Source organism: Mandrillus leucophaeus, unplaced genomic scaffold (genome assembly GCF_000951045.1).
Source record: "Mandrillus leucophaeus isolate KB7577 unplaced genomic scaffold, Mleu.le_1.0 Scaffold15, whole genome shotgun sequence".
Taxonomy (NCBI): Eukaryota; Metazoa; Chordata; class Mammalia; order Primates; family Cercopithecidae; genus Mandrillus; species Mandrillus leucophaeus.
The window spans coordinates 7966278-7986638 of record NW_012101476.1 but is presented as its reverse complement, the minus strand read 5'-3'; the positions used below and the strand labels follow the sequence as shown (position 1 = coordinate 7986638).

General features: G+C 43.6%; 1 protein-coding gene across 1 annotated transcript in view; it reads left to right on the top strand.

The window, feature by feature from the left end:
* Positions 1 to 8627: 8627 nt before the first annotated feature.
* The window catches only part of ITIH2 (inter-alpha-trypsin inhibitor heavy chain 2), a 57069-nt gene continuing 45335 nt past the window's right edge, over positions 8628 to 20361 (top strand). Inside the window, exons 1-5 of the mRNA XM_011974949.1 lie at positions 8628 to 9005; positions 10591 to 10665; positions 12592 to 12624; positions 14408 to 14577; positions 18644 to 18749. Of these exons, the coding sequence (XP_011830339.1) occupies positions 8922 to 9005; positions 10591 to 10665; positions 12592 to 12624; positions 14408 to 14577; positions 18644 to 18749 (468 nt within the window). The 5' untranslated portion in view covers positions 8628 to 8921. The remainder of the gene's footprint in view (positions 9006 to 10590; positions 10666 to 12591; positions 12625 to 14407; positions 14578 to 18643; positions 18750 to 20361) is intronic.

Below are 20361 nucleotides of genomic sequence, written 5' to 3'. Positions count from 1 at the left end.
AATGGATAAGGAGTATGTCCAAGAAACCGCAAGCTTTTGTTATTTAAGCCCCTGAGATTTGGGGATTGTTTGTTACCAGAACATAGCCTAGCCTATACTGACTAATACACTTCCCAAAGTAATTCTCTCTTTCTGTGTCTTGCCTGCAGAGATAGAGCCATGGAATATGGCTCCTTGTTTTTTAATTCTCCAAAATACTACTTGGAATATAGGAAGCATTTTTAAATTAGGCATTTTTCATTCTTGTTTTTAAAGATTTTTTTGCCCACCGTTCCCATTGCCAGAACAACCTTTCCACACTCCTTTTGTCTCTTCTCCCCTCAACTCCTGCAACACACAAAGCATTTTAGCAATTCCTTTGTCTTTTTGTCTCCTCTTGAATCAACTGTTCTCAACTGTGTCAGATCTAATGTCTTGTTTTTTTACAATAAATATTTGACACTCCTTCTGCCACCCCCAAAATCAAATTAATTGGTAATATACCTTATCTAGACACATGATTTTAAAATTGAATATAAATTTTTAATTGTAATATAAAGGAGGCATTTCCATACATCTTCTGAAATCTAGATGGAGGTTCCCAAACCTTGATTCTTGACTTCTGTGCACTTGCAGGTTCAACATCACGTGGAAGCTGCCAAGGTTTGGGGCTTGCACCCTCTGAAGCCATGGCCTAAGCTCTAGATTAGCCCCTTTCAGCCACAGCTGGAGTGGCTGGGACACAGAGCACCAAGTCCCTAGGCTGCACACAGCATGGGGACCCTGGGCCTGGCCCACAAAACCATTTTTTTCTCCTAGGCCTCTAGGCCTGTGATGGAAGGGGCTGCTGTGAAGACCTCTGACCTGCCCTGGAGACATTTTCCCCATTGTCTTGGGGATTAACATTTGGCTTCTTGTTACTTATGCAAATTTCTGCAGCACTCTTGAATTTTTCCCCAGAAGGTGGAATTTCCTTTTCTATTGCATTGTCAGACTGCAAATTTTCCAGACTTTTATGCTCTACTTCCCTTATAAAACTTAATGCTTTTAACGGCATTTTCTCTTGTTGGTCTGCATTTGTATGCTGCCTTCTTTTCAAAGTTTATCTCAAAAGGACTCTCCAAATAAAGCAAGAAGAAAGCTGAACAAGAGGAGAGAGGTGCTCTGAGTCAAGAGGGTAATAGGAGGAAGGCTTTTTCCAGCTTTCTGTTGAATTATGGAAACTTCATAGTCCCTAGAGTTTGTGTTTCAATAGTCTACATCTCCAGTGCAAGAATCCCTTCATTCCCTTCCTAAAATCTGGTCTTACAGCCTCTGTTTAGACACTTCAATAGCAGAAACAGTAATAATAATAATAATATTAATAGCAGCGATTTAATGGGAATTTGCTCTGTTCCAGTTATTATAAAGATCTTTACATGTGTCATTTCTAATCATCTCTAATAACATAATATTTGTTAGGCCATCATTTTCATCTTTGACTCAGAATCTCTAAAACCCCATTTCTGTATGCCATTTCCATGCCCCATTTTCCTTGTAGTGGATTAAAGATGGTCCCAAATTCCTTGAGACTCTGCTAATCAGAAATAGGGCTTATTGTCTGCCCCTCCCCTTGAACCATGGCTGTCCTTGAGAATCGATTTGCCCAGCAGAAGTGCAACAGTGTAACCTCCAATGATGGGCCTTGCAAGATAGACAACTTCCATTTCTGCACACTGACAATGCCCCTTCTTGAACCTCGGCCATGTGGGGAGAAGGCTAGGTCATGTGGGGAGGCCACGCAGAGGAGAACCGAGGTGCTCTGGTCAGCAGTCCCAGCTGTGCTCCCTGTCAACAGCACCAATGGCCAGCCATGGATGAATTGAGTTGGATGTTATTTCCCAGCCGAACCTCTGCCGACCATGGGCCTGGCCAACAGGCCATGCAGCAGAAGAACCGCCCATCTGAACCTAGTCAACCTATAGACTCAGGAGGGAGATTAAACTGTTGTTTTAAAACACTAAGTTGTGCAGCAGTCGATCACTGAAGCATCCTAGAGGTAATAACCCTCTAGAAATAGAGTGATTAAGCCCAGCTTCACAGGGCGGTTTGGCCCAACTGACTGCCAGGAGAAGCTTGTCCTGGCCCAGTGAATCCTGCCTCACTGCACCTCAAAGGAATGTGCTGGCAGGTGCCCAGCACTCATCGGGTGAGTTCCACAACAGCCAGAATGGCTTGGTTTCACTCACTTGAATGCCCTCTGCCCCAGCCTTGTTTGCACAGTGTGGACCTCACTCATTCTTCTGCCACATAGACTAGCATGTTCTCCAAACTTCTGATTTCTTTTCCCAGCTTCTGACTTTATTCCTTAATTCCAGCACGAAGTCTAAATAGAAAAATAACCCCGTAATGAACCTCCTCTGGCCTCGCACATGGATCATTGTCATACTTACCTCACCTTCTCTTTTTTCTTGAACTGTATATTAATAAGCATATTCTTGTACAACAGTTTTGAATCTCTATCCTGACCCACCTTCAATGGTTTAATTTAATAAAGTCTTTTATATAATATTTCACTCAGAATTGAATGCAATGTTTCAGGTATGGTCTACACTGGAGAATGCTCTGAGACTTTACGGTGGTGCTTCTAGAATTTATATTCAGCATACCTTCTTTTTCATCATTCATGTTTATTTCAAGCATATTTCATTTGAACCACTTTAGTGAATTCTAGGGCCTTGTTTCTTACCACTAAATTAATTTATTCAAGTTAACATCATTGTAGTCATCAATGCTTTTCCGGTTGGATTTGTTCAAACAACTGGTTCTATAATTAACCAGATAAAACTTCATTCCATTTTCATTTCCCACCTCATCCACGATAAACACATTACAGTCAATCTGTGCTTACAGAATCTGGATCTGCCCGTTTAGAAACAGCACAGCAAAGAGAAGTAAAATTAGCTCAACTTAATGTTCAACCAAGCACTCTATCATCACCAATTCTTTAGGCAGTAAATGGCCCCTTGCCATTTGCAAGCTCTAAAATCCAAGGGAAGAATCTGGCTACGACATATGGGAAGTGTTTGTGGGTTATGTGTGTGTTACCAGCTCCTGGGTCTGCTGACAAATTAGTCTGCCTTTCAATATCTGACGAGGACTGGGCCCACGTCTCTGGCTTGGACTCAAGCCCGACATCTGCTATGCCTGAAGATGTGACTCCTGCTGCCTCCTAAGACCCTTATGAAGGTCTTGGCGGGGTGCAGTGACTCATGCCTATAATCCCAGCACTTTGGGAAGCCTGAGCAGAGGATCTGTTAAGTCCAGAAGTTTGAGACAAGCCTGGGCAACACAGTAAAACCCTGTCTCTGCAAAGAAATAAGAGGGTCTTGACAGCATCTTCTCTGCCTAGCTTCATTTCCAGACTCTCTGCCCCCTTTGCTCCCACCTCCTGGATTTCGGGGCCCAGGCTGTCTTCCTCTGCCCTCGTCGGTCTGCGGACCCTCCCACTGCACACCTATTCTCGGTGCCCAGTGAGCTTTCCACTTTGTCCCCATCCCATAGCTAGTGAGCCTCAGTCATCAAACCCCTCCCACACACACGTGTCAAACTGCTTCCTTTTCAAAAGTTTTCTCAAACCATCTTTTTAATCATGCATGTCATTTTTTAAATCAAGTCTACTACAAGCTCACCAATCTCTATTTACAGAAATCTGAATTTTTTCCTTTTTGAAAATTGAAGTAACCTAATAGTCATCATTTATAAGCACTTTCAATTCAGAACTTCCTTCTGTGCCCTGCAGTGTAATTAGTCTGGGAAACAATTCATTTAAACAACTTCAGGCTGGGCACAGTGGCTCACACCTGTAATCCCAGCACTTTGGGAGGCCGAGGTGGGGGAATCACCTGACCTGACCTGACCTGACCTGACCAACATGGTGAAACCCACATCTCTACTCAAAATACAAAAATTAGCCAGGCATAGCGGCATGCACCTGTAATCCCAGCTACTCGGGAGGCTGAGGCAGGAAATTGCTTGAACCCAGGAGGCAGAGGCTGCAGTGAGCTGCCATGGTGCCACTGCACTCTAGCCTGGGCAACAGAGTGAGACTCCGTCTGAAATAATAATAATTATAAATAATATTTAATATTTAATAAATTATTAAATAATATTTATAAATAATATTTAATTAATTATTGTAAATATAATTATTATGTAGAGACAAGGTCTTGCTATGGTGCCCAGGCTGGTCTCAAATTCCTGGCCTCAAGTGATCCTCCTGACTTTGACCTCCCAAAGTGTTGGGATTGCAGGTATGAGCCACTGTACTGACCTGTTTTAACACTACTACTAGTAACTAGCACTTCATTAGCACCTAATGTGTTCCAGCAACTGCTCTAAGTCCTTCATACATGCTCACAGGTGAGCACTACTGTTATTCCCATCTTACAGATGAGGACGTTGAGGCACACAGAGATTTGCCCAAAGTCATGAAGCCAGCTCGTTAGTCAGAGAGGCAGGCCAGGGAAGGGTTTGATGGTGAGGCTGCCGACTCATACTGTTCAGTCCATTTCCCATCGTCACCACCAACCTGGACCCTGTATCTTGACCCTACCCTACTTCTCTAGCCATGGCCTGGCAGGATACATAACATGGAGAAAGTCTGTTTTCTACACGTATTTGAGCTGTGATGCCTTCCTTCTGATTGTAAAGACATTTTCTTACAGCTTCTTCAAGGATTGTCTGTTAGAATTTCCAAAGATGACGTTTGATTTCTCTGCTATATCTTTCCCCTCTCTTGGCCACATGACTTAACCACTCTGAGCCTCACTTTCATCATCTTTTAGATTAGAGGATCCAGCTAGATAACCTCTAACATGCCTGGTGGCTCAGATATCCAAACACACTCTCGTCCCGTTTACACCTTGGAGAGAGCCACAGTTACTCATATGAAGGTGCTTCCCAGCCTGTACCTGAAATACCAGCGCCAGATCTTAGTGCGATGGTGCGACCGCTTCCAGATGAGACCCCTTCCTTGCCAGAAAACACGCAGACACCCTGGGAAGAACAGCAAAAGCTGCTACGCTGGAATTGCTCTGTCGCGGCTGCTCACATGTCCACTCTACACTCAATTTCTCTACTCTGGCAATGGATTTGAATTGGAACTTCAGAGGTAAGGCACAAAGAGGAAAGAACTGAAAAGGCTCAACAGCAAAGCCAAGTTTCCATGGCTTAAGAACAAATGAGAGAATCCACTCCATGCTCTCTAACTTCCCATTTTTGGCTTGTGGTACTGCTATTCAGTTTCAAATATTTTTATTCTGAAACATCTTTATGTTCTGGCCTCTAATGATATAGACCCACACCTGACCAGGCACAGTGGCTCACATGTAATCCCAACACTTTGGGAGGCCAACATGGGCAGATCGCTTGAGTCCGGGAGTTCAAGACCAGCCTGGGCAACATGGTGAAACCACACCTCTACAAAATATACACTCACACAAAAATTAGCTGGGTGTGGTACTGTGCACCTGTAGTTTCAGCTACTCAGGAGGCTGAGATGGGAGGATTGCTTGAGCCCAGGAGGTTGAGGCTGCAGTGAGTCATGATTATATCAGTGCATTCCAGCCTGGGTGACAGAGTGAGACCCTGTCTCCATTTAAAAACCAAAACAGGCCGGGCGCAGTGGTTCACGTCTGTAATCCCAGCACTTTGGGAGGCTGAAGCCGGCAGATCACAAAGTCAGGAGATCGAGACCATCCTGGATAACATGGTGAAACTCCATCTCTACTAAAAATACAAAAAATTAGCCGGGCATGGTGGCAGGCGCCTGTAGTCCCAGCTGCTCGGGAAGCTGAGGAAGGAGAATGGCGTGAACCCAGGAGGCGGAGCTTGCAGTGAGCCGAGATTACACCACTGCACTCCAGCCTGGGCGACAGAGCGAGACTCTGTCTCAAAAAAAAAAAAAAAAAAAGATAGAAACAAAAAAACCACACCTCTGCATTAGAGAGGGCAAAAGACGTAGCAGAGTAATCAAATGTCATCTTTGGAAATTCAGACGGACAGTCCTTGAAGCTATAAGAAAACGTCTTTTCTTATAGCTTCAGAAGGAAGGCATCACAGCTCAAATACGTGTAGAAAACAGACCTGCTCCATGTTATGTGCAACCTGACCCACCGAACAAGCAGGTCAGGGTCAAATATAGCTTTTTTTCTGGTGAATTCATCCAGCTTTGACTTTGGACTTTTACAAACATGCTCTTTCACAATGATAGGGCTGGAGCTGAATGCTATACGTGTGAGGTGGTTATTGTCATACTGTCAGCTAAGCCACAATGACTTACACTCAGTGATGAATCTCAAGTTTATTGATATTTCCCAGAATTCCCAATGAGTACTAAATGTTATCTCTTTGTTCAAACATTATGAAATATTGTGATTTTTTTTCTTGTAGATTTCCTACTGATTTTCACATACACGAAAGTGAATATTCTTGTGGCATTTATGGTAGTGATTTCCATCCTAGAAATCAGAGGCATCTAAGTAACAGTGGATATGTTCAATTCACCACGTGACAGCTGCCCAGGCATGATGGGAGGGGTTGGCAGTGGGGTGGGGAGTACAAGGGGAAAGGGTCTCAGGTTCAAGACTCAGTAGCCCAGGCCGGGCGTGGTGGCTCATGCCTGTAATCCCAGCACTTTGGGAGGCCGAGGAGGGTGGATCACGAGTTTAGGAGATTGAGACCATCCTGGCTAACACAGTGAAACCCCATCTCTACTAAAAAAAAAAAAATGCCAAAAAATTAGCCAGGTGTGGTGGCGGGCGCCTATAGTCCCAGCTACTTGGGAGGCTGAGGCAGGGGAATGGAATGAACCTGGGCGGCGGAGCTTGCAGTGAGCCGAGATCGCGCCACTGCACTCCAGCCTGGGTGACAGAGTGAGACTCTGTCTCAGAAAATAAAAAAACCCAGTAGCCTGAATACATGGCCTATGCTGTTGTGCTTCTGAACATCGAGAGAGAGAGAGCAAACGCTGTTTTTGTTTGTTTGTTTGTTTGTTTCAAGACTTTGGGATCAGGCCGAGCACAGTGGCTCACGCCTGTAATTCTAACACTTTGGGAGGCTGAGGCAAGTGGATTACTTGAGGTCAGGAGTTTGAGACCAGCCTGACCAATATGGCGAAACCCCATCTTTACTGGGAAAAAAAAAACACACACACACACAAAATTAGCCAGGTGTGGTGGTGCATGCCTATAATTCCAGCTACCTGGGAGCTCAGGCAGGGGAATCGCTTGAACCTGGGAGGTGGAAGTTGCAGTAAGCCAAGATCGCGCCATTGCACTCCAGCCTGAGCCACAGAGTGAGGCTCCCTCTCAAAAAAAAAGGACTTTGGGAACTGAAGACAGGCTATCAGCATGGAAAAAAGGCCCAGCCTGCTTTTGTTTGGTTTCTTCTGAGATAATTCTGAATATCAGCTTAAAATAATCAGAAAGGAAATGATCAATGGAAGGAGGCATGATGCTGAAAGTCACTGTTGTTTTTGGGAAAACATGCCATTAGGTCTTAACTGCCCAGAAACAGTATCTCAGCCGAGAATGCAAAGCTGTGGCAGGATTTTTCCATGAGGGGTCCACTGAGGCACCCACTGGCCAAGGTGGGTGCTCACCTAGTGCAACCTAGGCAAGGGAGGGGAGAATCTGTTTTCTCCCTGCCGTTATTTCAGAAGTTATACTTCCCCAGCAGATACACGGCTGTGCAATTTCAAAGACTGAGGGGAAACTAGGGAGGAAAGTGCAGATAACTCTCTGTTGCATGCCTTGTAAATTGGGCTTTAAATGTTGCAAGGAGCTCCAGGATCCCAGAAGTTGGCCTGGGGTGCTTGGTCCTGAGGATGAGACAACCTCCCTTGTATTGTAATTCTGCCCACAGCTGGAGCTTCCTATTTCACTGCTGCATCCAAGAAGTTACATTTCCTGTTCGTTGCAAGAAAAATAGAATCTGACCAGGATGGAGGCCAGGCATGGTGGCTCACATCTGGAATCCCAGCACTTTGGAAGGCCAAGGCGAGCAGATAGCTTGATCCCAGATGTTCAAGACCAGGGTGAGCAACATGATGAAATCCCATCTCTACAAAGAATAGCCGGGCACAGTAGTGCACACCTGTAGTCCAGCTACTCTGGAGGCTGAGGTGGGAAGATTGCTTGAGCCGGGGGAAGTTAAGGCTGCAATGAGCTTTGATCTCACCAGTGCACTCCAATGCCGAAACCGGGGAGTATTGATTTGCCACTGACTTGAGCCCGGCTGATGGGGGCAGCAGGACAGACACTGTTACCTTAACCAAAGGCATTCACGAAGCATCCTCACTGAAGATCTGCCCTAGTATCCTGCACAGCCACTTGCCTGGCTCTTTATAGGTAACAGGTAATCAGTCATCAGAGAGATGGGGAAAACGCGCACAATGAATTCTTTGCTCAGAACAACCACTCTGCGTCTTCTCCCACTTTTTCTACATTTTTTCTGCTTTAATTTAGATCAAAGGATTTTGTTTCTGGGAATAGTTCTGCACTTGGTCCTTTAGAAAGGATGACAATTATCTTTAGGTCTCTCTGATATTAAGATCAATAGAAATCAGCAAAATCCAAAAAGAGAAGAAATAAAAAGCACATAAGAACATTCAAGCACATCCATCTGCCCCTGACTTGTCCTCGCAGTGAGCGACTGCTTCTGACTTTGCTGTTTGAATAACCTCTGGGTGTTCGATCCACCCCCACAGCTCAAGTTTGAGCTCCAGAACAAATATTTGTCCCAATTTTGAGCAAAGTTAGAGAGTTTTTTTCTTCTTTTTTCTTCTTTCTTAAAGCGAACGGGCCTCCTCTGCTGTTCCTTTGAACTTGGTTCAGTAGGAAGAAGTGATATCCTCCCCAGGCCATCTGCTCTGGGGAGCTTTGGCAAAACTGTCCAGCAAAATGAAACGACTCACGTGCCTTTTCATCTGCCTCTTTCTTTCTGAAGTATCAGGCTTCGAAATCCCCATCAATGGACTTTCTGAAGTAAGTACTTCCAGATCACTCCTTGCTGTCGGCCTGCTCATCAGCTCAGTAAATAGCCTATTGCAATTGCTATTCAATGGCCTTATTCTGTGTGTAATGGAAACTTAAGATAAAATTCATCTGAGTGCAAGTGTTTACTGTTATAATTACTGGAATGTGTATTTACCTTTTACAGCATTCACAGCTTTTGCATGAGAATTAAGTCAAGCTCAGTGGGCAGGCATCAGAGTGTAGCATTTATGGAGCACGGCTGCTCACTCCTCATCTAAAAAAATGGGGGTAAGAATAGACCTAACCCAAAGGTTTGCTTTGAGAATTAAACGGCACAGTGCAAACTCTAGCAGAGTGCCTGGACTAGTAAGTGCTTCATCATTATTAGCTGTTATGATGACGAAGAAATATTATCACTCTTTTACTAAGAGTGTAAGAAAAGTCATTATGAAAGCACACTGTTTTCCATACCTAAGTGAACAGTGATACTTGTAAGAAGGACACTTTCAGTATTCCTATTAAAGGGGAAGACAGAAAGAAGGGTGGAAAAGTACAAGAATAACTCCCACGGAGTGTAGGTCTCCACTTTTGTCCCTTAGCCGTCTCCAATGTAAGGAAAGTCTTGGACTGAAAGTCTGTTTCTGAAAGTCATACAAGAGCTATTTTTATGCCAGAAAAGCAAAACGTGTTATGGGAACATCCCAGCAAACGCGAAGGCTTATGAGACTTGCAGAGTGGATTACCTACAAAAATGCCAGAGAATACGACGGCATATTTACAGAGGGAAAATATCACTCTGTCTGCTTTCAAACTATCATATTTTCCAACACTTAAAAGTCACCAGAGTGTGTTGGAAATCTCAAATGGAAGCTAAGACATCCAAATGCGTTTGTGCTTTTTCAGTCATTTCTAACTGGCATTCCTTTTAGAAAATACCTACATTTTTAACTTGGGGGAGATGTATGGTTCATGTCTGTCCAGTCAGACACTGCAAATGCCTCCAGGGTCTACCCAGTTACTTCCCCAGACACCCACCTAATCACTGGGTTGTTTTGATCCCTGTCTTGCTACCCGCGGGCAAACTCAGAAATGAATTTCCGTGTCCAACAAATGCGAAGGTGTTGCTACCTTCCATTTGTACACCTCTGAGACGTAACCAGCAAATAGAAATATATTAAAGAAATCATTTTATACAAAATTGTGATTGCCCAGAGGTAGAGGAAAGAATATAAAATAATGAATACCAACAGCTATCTCTTTGGCTCTAGATCTTTTGGAAACCATCATTCTCAGCAAAGTAACACAAGAAGAGAAAACCAAACACCACATGTTCTCACTTATAAGTGGGAGCTGAACAATGAGAACACATGGACACAGGGAGAGGAACATCACACACCAGGGCCTGTCGGGGGGCTGGGGGTTGGGGGAGGGATAGCATTAGGAGAAATACCTAAGCTAAATGATGAGTTGATGGGTGCAGCAAACCAACATGACACATGTATACCTATGTATCAAACCTGCACGTTGTACACATGTACCTCAGAGCTTAAAGTATAATTTAAAAAAAAAAGTTAAAATCCTAATTTTTTTTAAGTTTGTAGACTATGAAGATCTTGTGGAACTGGCCCCAGGCAAATTTCAATTGGTGGCAGAGAACCAGAGATATCAGGTATTGTAAGCTTTACTTCCAAAAGGGGCGGGGGGTCGGGGAAATGAAAGAGATTATGGCAGAAGAAGTAAGATAAGTGTTAAGATGCCTTCTGCTAGATTTTCTTAAGAGTGTTTTTTTAGCACAGAAGGGTCCAGTGCTCTTACACCTTGGTGGAAGAGATCATCCAGGTGAAATCAAAAGGGAAATTCACACAGCTGCTTAGCAGCCTTCACGCCATAATGCTCAAGTTAGCCCTTTAAAGAATACGTAACTTGGCACAGTGGCTCCCGCTTATAATCACAGCACTTTCGGAGGCCAAGGAGGGAGGATCACTTGAGGCTCGGAGTTCCAGACCAGCCCGGTTAACACAGTGAGACCCTATCTCCGCCACCCAACTGATATACATACATTAGCTGGAATGCACCTGTAGTCCCAGCTATTTGAGAAGCTGAGATGGAGGATCGCTTGAGCCCAGGAGTTCAAGGCTGCAGTGAGCTATGATTGCAGCAGCCTGGGTAACAGAAGGAGACCCTGTCCCCACTCCATTTAAAAAAAGATATCACATGGCTATGTGTTTTCTTCAACACTTAAGATTCTGAAATTACTTCCTGCCTTATGGGGAAGGATTTCCTGTTAGGAAGACTTTTCTTCTTTTAGCGATGACAGACACTTCCCCTTGCAGCCTTACAATCTCCTTCCTCTGGTCACTCTGAGAGCACCTAAAAAGGAGAATTGGCCACACTGGGAGTTGCAGTCCTGGAGGCCACCAGCGGCAGTATAGACAAAACCCTCTAATTAAGGGGATGAGTAGTCTGGAACACCAGGAAGGGCTTGGCTCCTTCCCCATGGAGCCCACATGCTGAGAAAGGAGGTATTTACGGAAGCAGCAAACTCTAAGCTGATCAATGTCTTATTTTGTATGGGTATGAATTTTCTACTTTCTGAAAATCCAGGGTTTTTTTTTAGACCAATAATATTAAAATCCAATAAGCAAGACTTCATGTCACGATTTATTTAGCCACAAGAGAGAAAGATTTGTCATTGAGCATTGCATTCAAGAAGTCTACAAGAAGAGGTCAACCATTGACTTTACCATGTCACATAGCACAGAACCTCAGTTCACCCTGAATCAGGCGAGCTGAGCTTCTATCCAACACCTGACTTCTTGGATCTATTATTAACAGCTCACCAAACATTACATGTTCACCCACCACCCTTAAGCCATTCACTTTCAAAGTCAAGGGAATCGCCTTTGTTCCTTTCCACAGGACAGTCAAGTGTATGGATAATCTCCTAGCATGGTGGTTACAAGCATAGAATCTTCTAGGTGCCAGTCACTGTGTTTGGCTCTGGGGTTACACCGCGGAGGAAATACATGAAAATCCCTGCTTTTATGTAGCTTAGTTTAAAGGAAGAGACAGACTTGAGTTAAATAATCCCTCAAATAGAATGAATCATTATGAAACAAGGTGAGTGCGCTACAGGAAGGGATATGCTGCTGCGAAAACACTTAGTAAAGGAAACCGGCCTAGTCTTGGGGCATTAGAGATGTTCACTGGAGGAATTCTGCCGGAGCTGAGATCTGAAGGGGAGACTCAAAGTCTCCATTTGACAGAGTAAAAAACAGTAAATAGCATCAAGGGGATATACACCACCCAGGATGCATTTGGTTGTATATTTTTATTTAAAAATGACTTGTTCTAACATTATATCCAAGAATGACATGCACGCCACCAAAATTGGTAAAGAAAGGTGTTGAGAAACTCACCAATGGGAAAATAGTTTCCAAGAATGTTCAATATGTATGTCTCAACTTCAGTGAATGAATAACAGCTCAGTAGTGAAGAAAACTAAAATTTCTTTTTTGACTGAGAAAACAGTTTTGGCCCTCAAGGTAATAAGTGACATACAGTTGAAGAATGATTGTCTAACTTCCTTTCACAGAGAAGCCTTCCAGGAGAATCGGGAGAAATAATGGTAAGTTGACTTTGATGCTGTTACAGATTGAATGATTTTCCTGCTAATAATTCCCAGGAAATCAATCTGGGTGTCTCTTTGGTCTTCGTCACCGAGTATTTACCTGACTTTCGAAATACTGCCTTGCCCAACTGTTTGGAAGTGTTTCTAAAATTCAGCATTAAAGAGTGCAGTCTTTTCAGACAGGAGAGAAGTCACCAAGGGCTGAAGGGGCCCTTCTTTTGATTTTCTTGAGTTTTGCCATATAACATAGGTTCCATCCCACTGTATAAATTTATGGATTTATTCCAACTTAACCGTTTTAAGTATTTATTTTTACGTTTTTATTTTTATTTTTTTGAGACAGAGTTTTACTCTTCTTGCCCAGGCTGGAGTGCAATGGCGCGATCTCAGCTCACTGCAACCTCTGCCCACTAGGTTCAAGAGATTCTCCTGCCTCAGCCTCCTGAGTAGCTGGGATTACAGGCATGCACCACCATGCCCAGCTAATTTTTGTGTTTTTAGTAGAGATGGGGTTTCACCATGTTGGCCAGGCTGGTCTCGAACTCCTGACCTTGGGTGATCTGCCTGCCTCAGCCTCCCAAAATGCTGGGATTACAGGTGTGAGCCATCACTTCCGACACCATTTTGATTTAAAGTATGACACCTGACAGCTTTGGATAATAAAAGAGTGCCCGTGGGAAGGAACTCTTAAATACAAAATGGCCCAGGTCCCTGAGATGTTCAGAGTAGACCATCCTGTGGCAAGAAAACAACCTGAGGAAGTGGTTTATGTTGTGCTTCCTGCCCTGAATTGGCAGAAACGGCCAGAAGTGCACACTTCAGAGGGAGGAAGGACACGTAGATTCGCCTGGATTTTATTTTAGCTTGAGGTGAGCTGCATGGTTAGTCAAAAGGTTTAATGTTGGACTACAAAGTTTGGGGAATGAGACCTGGTATTGAGACAAGTCAATTCTTTTGGAGAAAAAGGCGAAATCTAATGGGTCCCATAGTTGTCATAGACCTGAAGGAGCTTGCAGCTCTCAGTCACCTCCTGAAAGACATGGGTTTCTAGGACCTTGCCTTTGAGAACACTTACATATGACATCCTTTATACTGGAGCTGCTTTAAATCAGTAGCGATTGGGTAAGGAGGTCCAGAGTGTTGGACCAATACTTATATCAGAATGCCTGGTCCAAGATCAATGCCCCTTGCTTACACCCATCACTGTTCTCCTAACTTGTTTTGACTTGAGGGAGGAGAAAAGGACTGCAGATGAAATTGTAATAGAGGAGACTAAAGAAGGTAGAGAGCGGTAAGAGGGGTTGGTAGAGGCCACATGTGTGTATCCACCCCACAGCACCCCTGTCTGACCTTAACAGAAGATACAACCAGGGTATTGTTGAGGAAGATTCAACCTCGCAATCCAGTATCCTTTCCCCAGCTGATGGTCCTGCATTTGGAGTTATTTCCTGGACTTCCTCAATCCAATCTGGCTTCCCACAACCATTTTCTACGTATATTCTAATTTTTGAAAAATCATTATTTATAGACTCACAGGGCTGAAAATGCCTTTTAGCTCGAAGTATCTTGAAACGAAGGCAGACTTCTGCTCGTTGGGTGTTCCAAGAAGTTAGGAGAATGCTTAACAACACCCGAGTTCTGCCCTTATCAAGGCCTCGGAATTGTTCTGCTAGTAAAACAAGGAAAATATAGTGCTGTTAACATCAAATGCTCTTCTAACTTTGATGAAGTTCTGTGTGATTTTTCAATTAGTACCATTATGCTTTCTTGCCAATTTCAGGAAGAGGCTGATCAAGTAACTCTTTATAGCTATAAAGTCCAGTCTACTATTACTTCTCGGATGGCTACTACCATGATCCAGAGCAAAGTGGTGAACAATTCCCCACAGCCTCAGAATGTCGTGTTTGATGTTCAGATCCCCAAAGGAGCCTTCATTTCCAACTTCTCCATGTGAGTAACTTCTGTGTAGAGCCAGAAATTGTAGATGCTCTATTCACAGAATCAAAACCCCTCATAGTTAGAGTGGGCCTTCATGGTCAACTCTCCCAGTGGCGCTTACCTCCAGAACTGTGGACCGGCTGGATGACAAGGGTCATTGTGAGGTTGGTCCCAATAATTTGCTCCTGTTGAAAGCATTAGAATTTGTGAATTATTTGCTTTTTGTTTCTAATAAGCTAAAGCAAACTTAAGTCTATCTCTATGGTAACAACCTCATACTTACTTGCATTTTAATATACTTTCTTGGGAGGAGAAGAATATACTGGGTTGCTCTGGCTTATAGCAAACCACGTAAGAGCATATGCACAGCAGGTCAATGCCATCTTTCATATGTTTCTCTGTAGAAAAAAAAAAAAAAAAAACCAAGTTGAGAACCACAGATTAAATCCAATTACTTATCCAGTGCTTGACCTCCTCTGTAACACCACTTACAAGTGTGTGATGATTTCCTTAATGATAAACTCACTTTTCCCAAGGCAATCAACTCAGTGGTTGACAGCTCTGTTAAGAGTCCTTTCTTATACTTCATTTAAATATTTTCCACTTTCTACCCAATGTCTCTAGTGATAATCACATGAATTTTTAAAAAGCTCTCTACAAAATACATATTGAAGTGTTCATAGATGAAATGATGTGCCATCTGAGCTTGGCTTTTTTTTTTTTGAGATGGAGTCTCGCTCTGTGGCCCAGGCTGAAGTGCAGTGGCACCATCTTAGCTCACTGCAAGTTCTGCCTCCCGGGTTCACACCATTCTCCTGCCTCAGCCTCCCAAGTAGCTGGGACTACAGGCACCCACCACCATGCCCAGCTAGTTTTTTGTATTTTTAGTAGAGACGGGGTTTCACCGTGTTAGCCAGGATGGTCTCAATCTCTTGACCTCGTGATCCACCCACCTCAGCCTCCCAAAGTGCTGGGATTACAGGTGTGAGCCACTGTGCCCGGCCTTGAGCTTGGCTTCTTAACAATTGAGGTGGAAAGCTTGAGAGTTTAGACAAATTAAGATTGGCTGAGTATTCATAATGGTGTAGCTCAGTGATGGTTTCATGGACATCTCATATTATTCCCTCTATTTTCCGTGTGTTTGAAATTTTTCATAATGAAAAAATGTTAAACTACTCCAATACTTTCCAAACAGTTAATGCCAGTTATCTTATCCACTTGGAGCCTTCATGTATCAAAGTTAAATATTCTCTGTTCCTCTAAGTGGAATGATTTCTATGTCCAAATATCAAGGTGGCCACCCCAGAGTATGTTCCAAGTGGTCAACGTCCCTCTTAAGTTGCCAAGAACACAGCAAAGTACCATGCATAAAGTCTGGCTATTTTTTTTATGAAGACGTTAGGTTGAGTTACTTCTCATCCACTTTTGTCTTTCATACACCAGGGTAATCAGTGATCACTGTGGATAAACAGTAAAGGGTTCAACTACCATGCACTTTGGCAGTCATGTGAACTCTATTTTCCGAACAGAACCAAGCAGGCAGAAAAAGGCATTGTGTCACTTTGATTGGTATCCTTTGAATTGGCTTTAAAATGTATCGCTTTTTTTGTCTGCCTTTTCTAAAAAGCAAAGGGAGAAGGGAAAGCTTTTCTGTAGTGGTATTATATGAACCCATGTCTAGAAATGACATTGAAAACTATTTTAGTAAATTCCTATTTTTAAACCATATAATCAGAACTTACTCTAAAGATCTGTTATTTCTGTTTTTTGTTTGTTTGTTTGTTTTGTTTTGTTTTGTTTTGTTTTCACTTTAAGTTCCGGGATACAAGTGCAGAATGTGTAGGTTTGTTACATAGGTATACATGTGCTATGGTGGTTTGCTGCACCTATCATCCTGTTATCTAGGTTTTAAGCCCCGCATGTGTTAGCTATTTGTCCGCATGTGTTAGCTATTTGTCCTAATGCTCTCCCTCCCCTTGCCCTCTACCTCCCGACAGGCCCTGGTGTGTGATGTTCCCCTCCCTGTGTCCATGTGTTCTCATTGTTCAACTCCCACTTATGAGTGAGAACATACAGTGTTTGAATTTCTGTTCCTGTGTTAGTTTGCTGAGGACGATAGCTTCCAGCTTGATCCATGTCCCTGCAAAGGACATGACCTCATTCCTTTTTTTATGCCATACTATTCCATCTTTCATTCTGTTCTTTCTTTACCATTTCATTACATAGAAGATTTGAAGTACAAAGGACAGAATTGTGAAACATGCATTTCCTTTTATCTCCCTCTGCTCTAGGCTGAATTTATAAGACCAGAGAAGATACCTGCTTAATTATCACAACTTAAAATGAGCTGTGTAGACCTATGTACTAGCCAAAATATCCCTTCTACTTTTTTGTCAAGATCCTGAATATTCTATGGGAGATGATTTCCTTTGTCCTAAAGACTCCTTGGCCTTTGGGACTTAGTTATGATTTGATAGAAGCATGATGGCCTTGACCAGCAGCGTGACCTTGAGCAAGAGTCACCTGTCTCCTGGGGTCTGATGTCTCTCATCTAAAGGGGCAAACCCAGAAGTGTGCTTCAACACACGTGCTGTTGGCATTTGGGGCAGGAAAATTCTTCAGTGGAGCTGTCCTTCACATTGCAGGATGACTAACATTCTCGGTGTCCTCCCACGAATGCCAGCAGCACTTCCGAGTCATCTCAACAACCCAAACTTCACACATTTCTAAATTGCTCCTTTGGAAAAGACACTGCCCATTTGAGTACTGGAAGTTTCCATTTACTTCCAAAATTCTGGATTCTACCTCTCTGACCAACCATTACTTGGTAAGGATTAGTTGCTAGCCAGCTAAAAGTATGGTGGAAAGAGACGAGGTGCAAATAGAAGACAGAGGTCCCCAAGGGAGATGGTTTCCAGAGAAGCACCACTTTGGCAGTGGACGCACCAGCACCTTCCCCGATTTTTCTCTATTCTTTTCCACCCTTGCAGAGGAGCATAATAGTCTGTCTTCATCAGCTCAGGCTGCTATGACTGAGTACCATAAAATGGGTAGCTTATAAACAACAGAAATGTATTTCTCATAGTTCTGAAGGCTGGGAAGTCTGAGATCAAGGTGCCCAAAGATTTCATGTCTCGTGAGGGCCCATTTCCTGGTTCAGTCAGGATGGAAAGAGATGAGAGAATTCCTTGAAGTCTCTTTTGTGAGAGCACTAAAGGCTATTCCTGAGGAGAGACCTAATTACCTCTCCAAGGCCCCACCTCCTAATGTCATCGTCCTAAGAAGTAAGGTTCAACATACACATTTGTGGGGAACATAAACATTCGGTCCATTGCATACCCCACAGCTGTGCCAAATTCTTAACTCACAGAATGACCTGCGGAACCAAAGGTAACGAGATAATTCGGAATTTATCAGTCACCTCTCCTAGTCACATTTGTCATTCGAAGGGGATACCCAAAGAGAACCATTCTTCATCTAAAGGATGAAATTCAAAAATGAGGAAAAATCTAAAAACAAACAACAGTACATGAGGGAAAGGTTTTAGGGTGGGAGCCTACCAAACCCCTCTCAAGCCACACTATCCAATCAATAAAGGAAGTCCTGTCTATAAACTATTCAAATGCCTCCTTCTTATTTCTTATAGACACAAAATGATCATTGCCCTCATTCATTAAATCAACCTTGTTGGGTTCTTTGCTTGCTCTTGTTTGTTTTGCTAAGATTACTATTCTGGGCTGGGTGCAGTGGCTCACACCTGTAATCCTAGAACTTTGGGAGGCCAAGGCAGATGGATCACGAGGTCAGAAGTTCGAGACCAGCCTTGCCAACATGGTGAAACCCCGCCTCTATTAAAAATACAAAAAATTAGCCTGGCATGGTGGCAGGAGCCTGTAATCCCAGCTCCTCAGGAGGCTGAAGCAGGAGAATCGCTTGAACCCGGGAGGCAGAGGTTGCAGTGAGCCGAGATTGCACCATTGCACTCCAGCCTGGGTGACAGAGCAAGACTCCATCTCAAGAAAAAAAAAAAAAAAAGATTATTTTTCTGACCAACTGGTTGCCTTCTGTCGTTTTCTAGGACTGTGGATGGCACGACATTTAGGAGTTCTATTAAGGAGAAAACTGTGGGCCGAGCTCTCTACGCACAGGCCAGAGCAAAAGGCAAGACAGCTGGCTTGGTGAGGTAAGGCGTGAGTGAGCAAGGCTTGCCCTTGCCTCTCGATGGTGGTTTCCTCTCCTGTCTCCTTCCCACAGCAGCAAACCAGCCTCCGGAAAGGCACAGCACCTGAGCCAATGGCAAACTCTCGGAGCCAGATGGGAGAATTAGGCACTGCAGCTTCTATTTGCCTAAAGCTCCTTCTTCAACCAATGGGTTCTGGGTGATCGCATGCTGGTTGTGCTTACATCACTTGTCTAACAAGTAGATGGATGTTCTGTAAATAAACAGTGATTTTTCTAAAGAGCGAAGACAGAAACTACGGAAATGTTGGTGATCTTGTTACAAAACTTAACATATATGCAGAAGGGAAAGTTTGAAATTTGCCTTAATGATTTATTTTGCCTATTTGTAGGGATAAGGCAATTATTTATTTATTTATTTATTTATTTATTTATTTATTTATTGAGATGAGGTCTTACTTTTTTGCCCAGGCTGGAATGCAGTGGTGTGATCACGGCTCACTACAACCTCAAACTCCTGGCCCCAAGCGAGAATGCCTCATCCTTCCAAGTAGCTGGGACTTGGGGTGCACCACCATGCCTGACTAATTTTTTTAGTTTTTGTAGAGATAAGGCCTTGCTTTGTTCTCTAGGCTGGCCTCAAGCACTGCTCCCTCATCGGCCTCCCGAAGTGCTAGGATTACAGGCTTGAGCCACCATGCTGGGCTGCGATACATAGGTTTTGTTTATTTTTTCCCCTTATAATCTAAGTAAGACCTAGGAATGCCAACTCACCCTCAAAAAGCAGCTTCTCTTCAAAGGGAAAAAAATCTTCAAAGGAATTTTCACCTTCTCACTGCTTGCAGTGCACACTCACTATCAGGCCAAATCCTGCCACGTTTCTTTCCTCATCTCCTCCTCTCCTACATCCCCAAACTCACCTGTAGTTGAACTTCTTTTCCTTTCATTCATGCATTTATTCATCCAACAGAAATGCATCAAACGCAAGCTCTGTACCCGGTTCTGTCAGAGGCGGCAGCACCACAAAAGCAGACACCATCAGTCCCGTACAGGAGACAGACAAGGAACCTGTGACAACAATATCTGTAGTGGGCAAGTGCTAATACAGAAATACAGAGAGGGTACACAAAAAACACTGTGGGAGTTCCGAGTGCCGAGCGTGTAATCCCGTCTGAGGGTCCAGGAAATCCCCCCAGAGGACTGTGTGTAAGCGGAGCCCAGGAAGATTACAGTTGGCCTTCATATCCATGGGTTTCACATTCTCAGATTCAACCAACTGTGGAAGGAGACTTGTGGATACAGAGGGTTGACCGCACCACACTATTTTATAACAGTGGCTTGGGCATCGCTGGATTTTGGTATCCTTGGGGAATCCTGGAACCAAACTCCAGAGGATACAGAGCACCAACTGTAGTAAACTTCAGCCAGGTAGAGAAAGGAGAGAAGAAGCTCCAAGCAGAGGAAATGCCTCTAGCCTTCCTGCAGGTAAATCAGTTTTTGTTGTTGTTGTTGTTGTTGTTGTTGTTGTTGTTGTTTTGAGACAGAGTCTCACTCTGTAGCCCAGGCTGGAGTGCAGTGGCTTGATCTCGGCTCACTGCAAGCTCCGCCTCCCGGGTT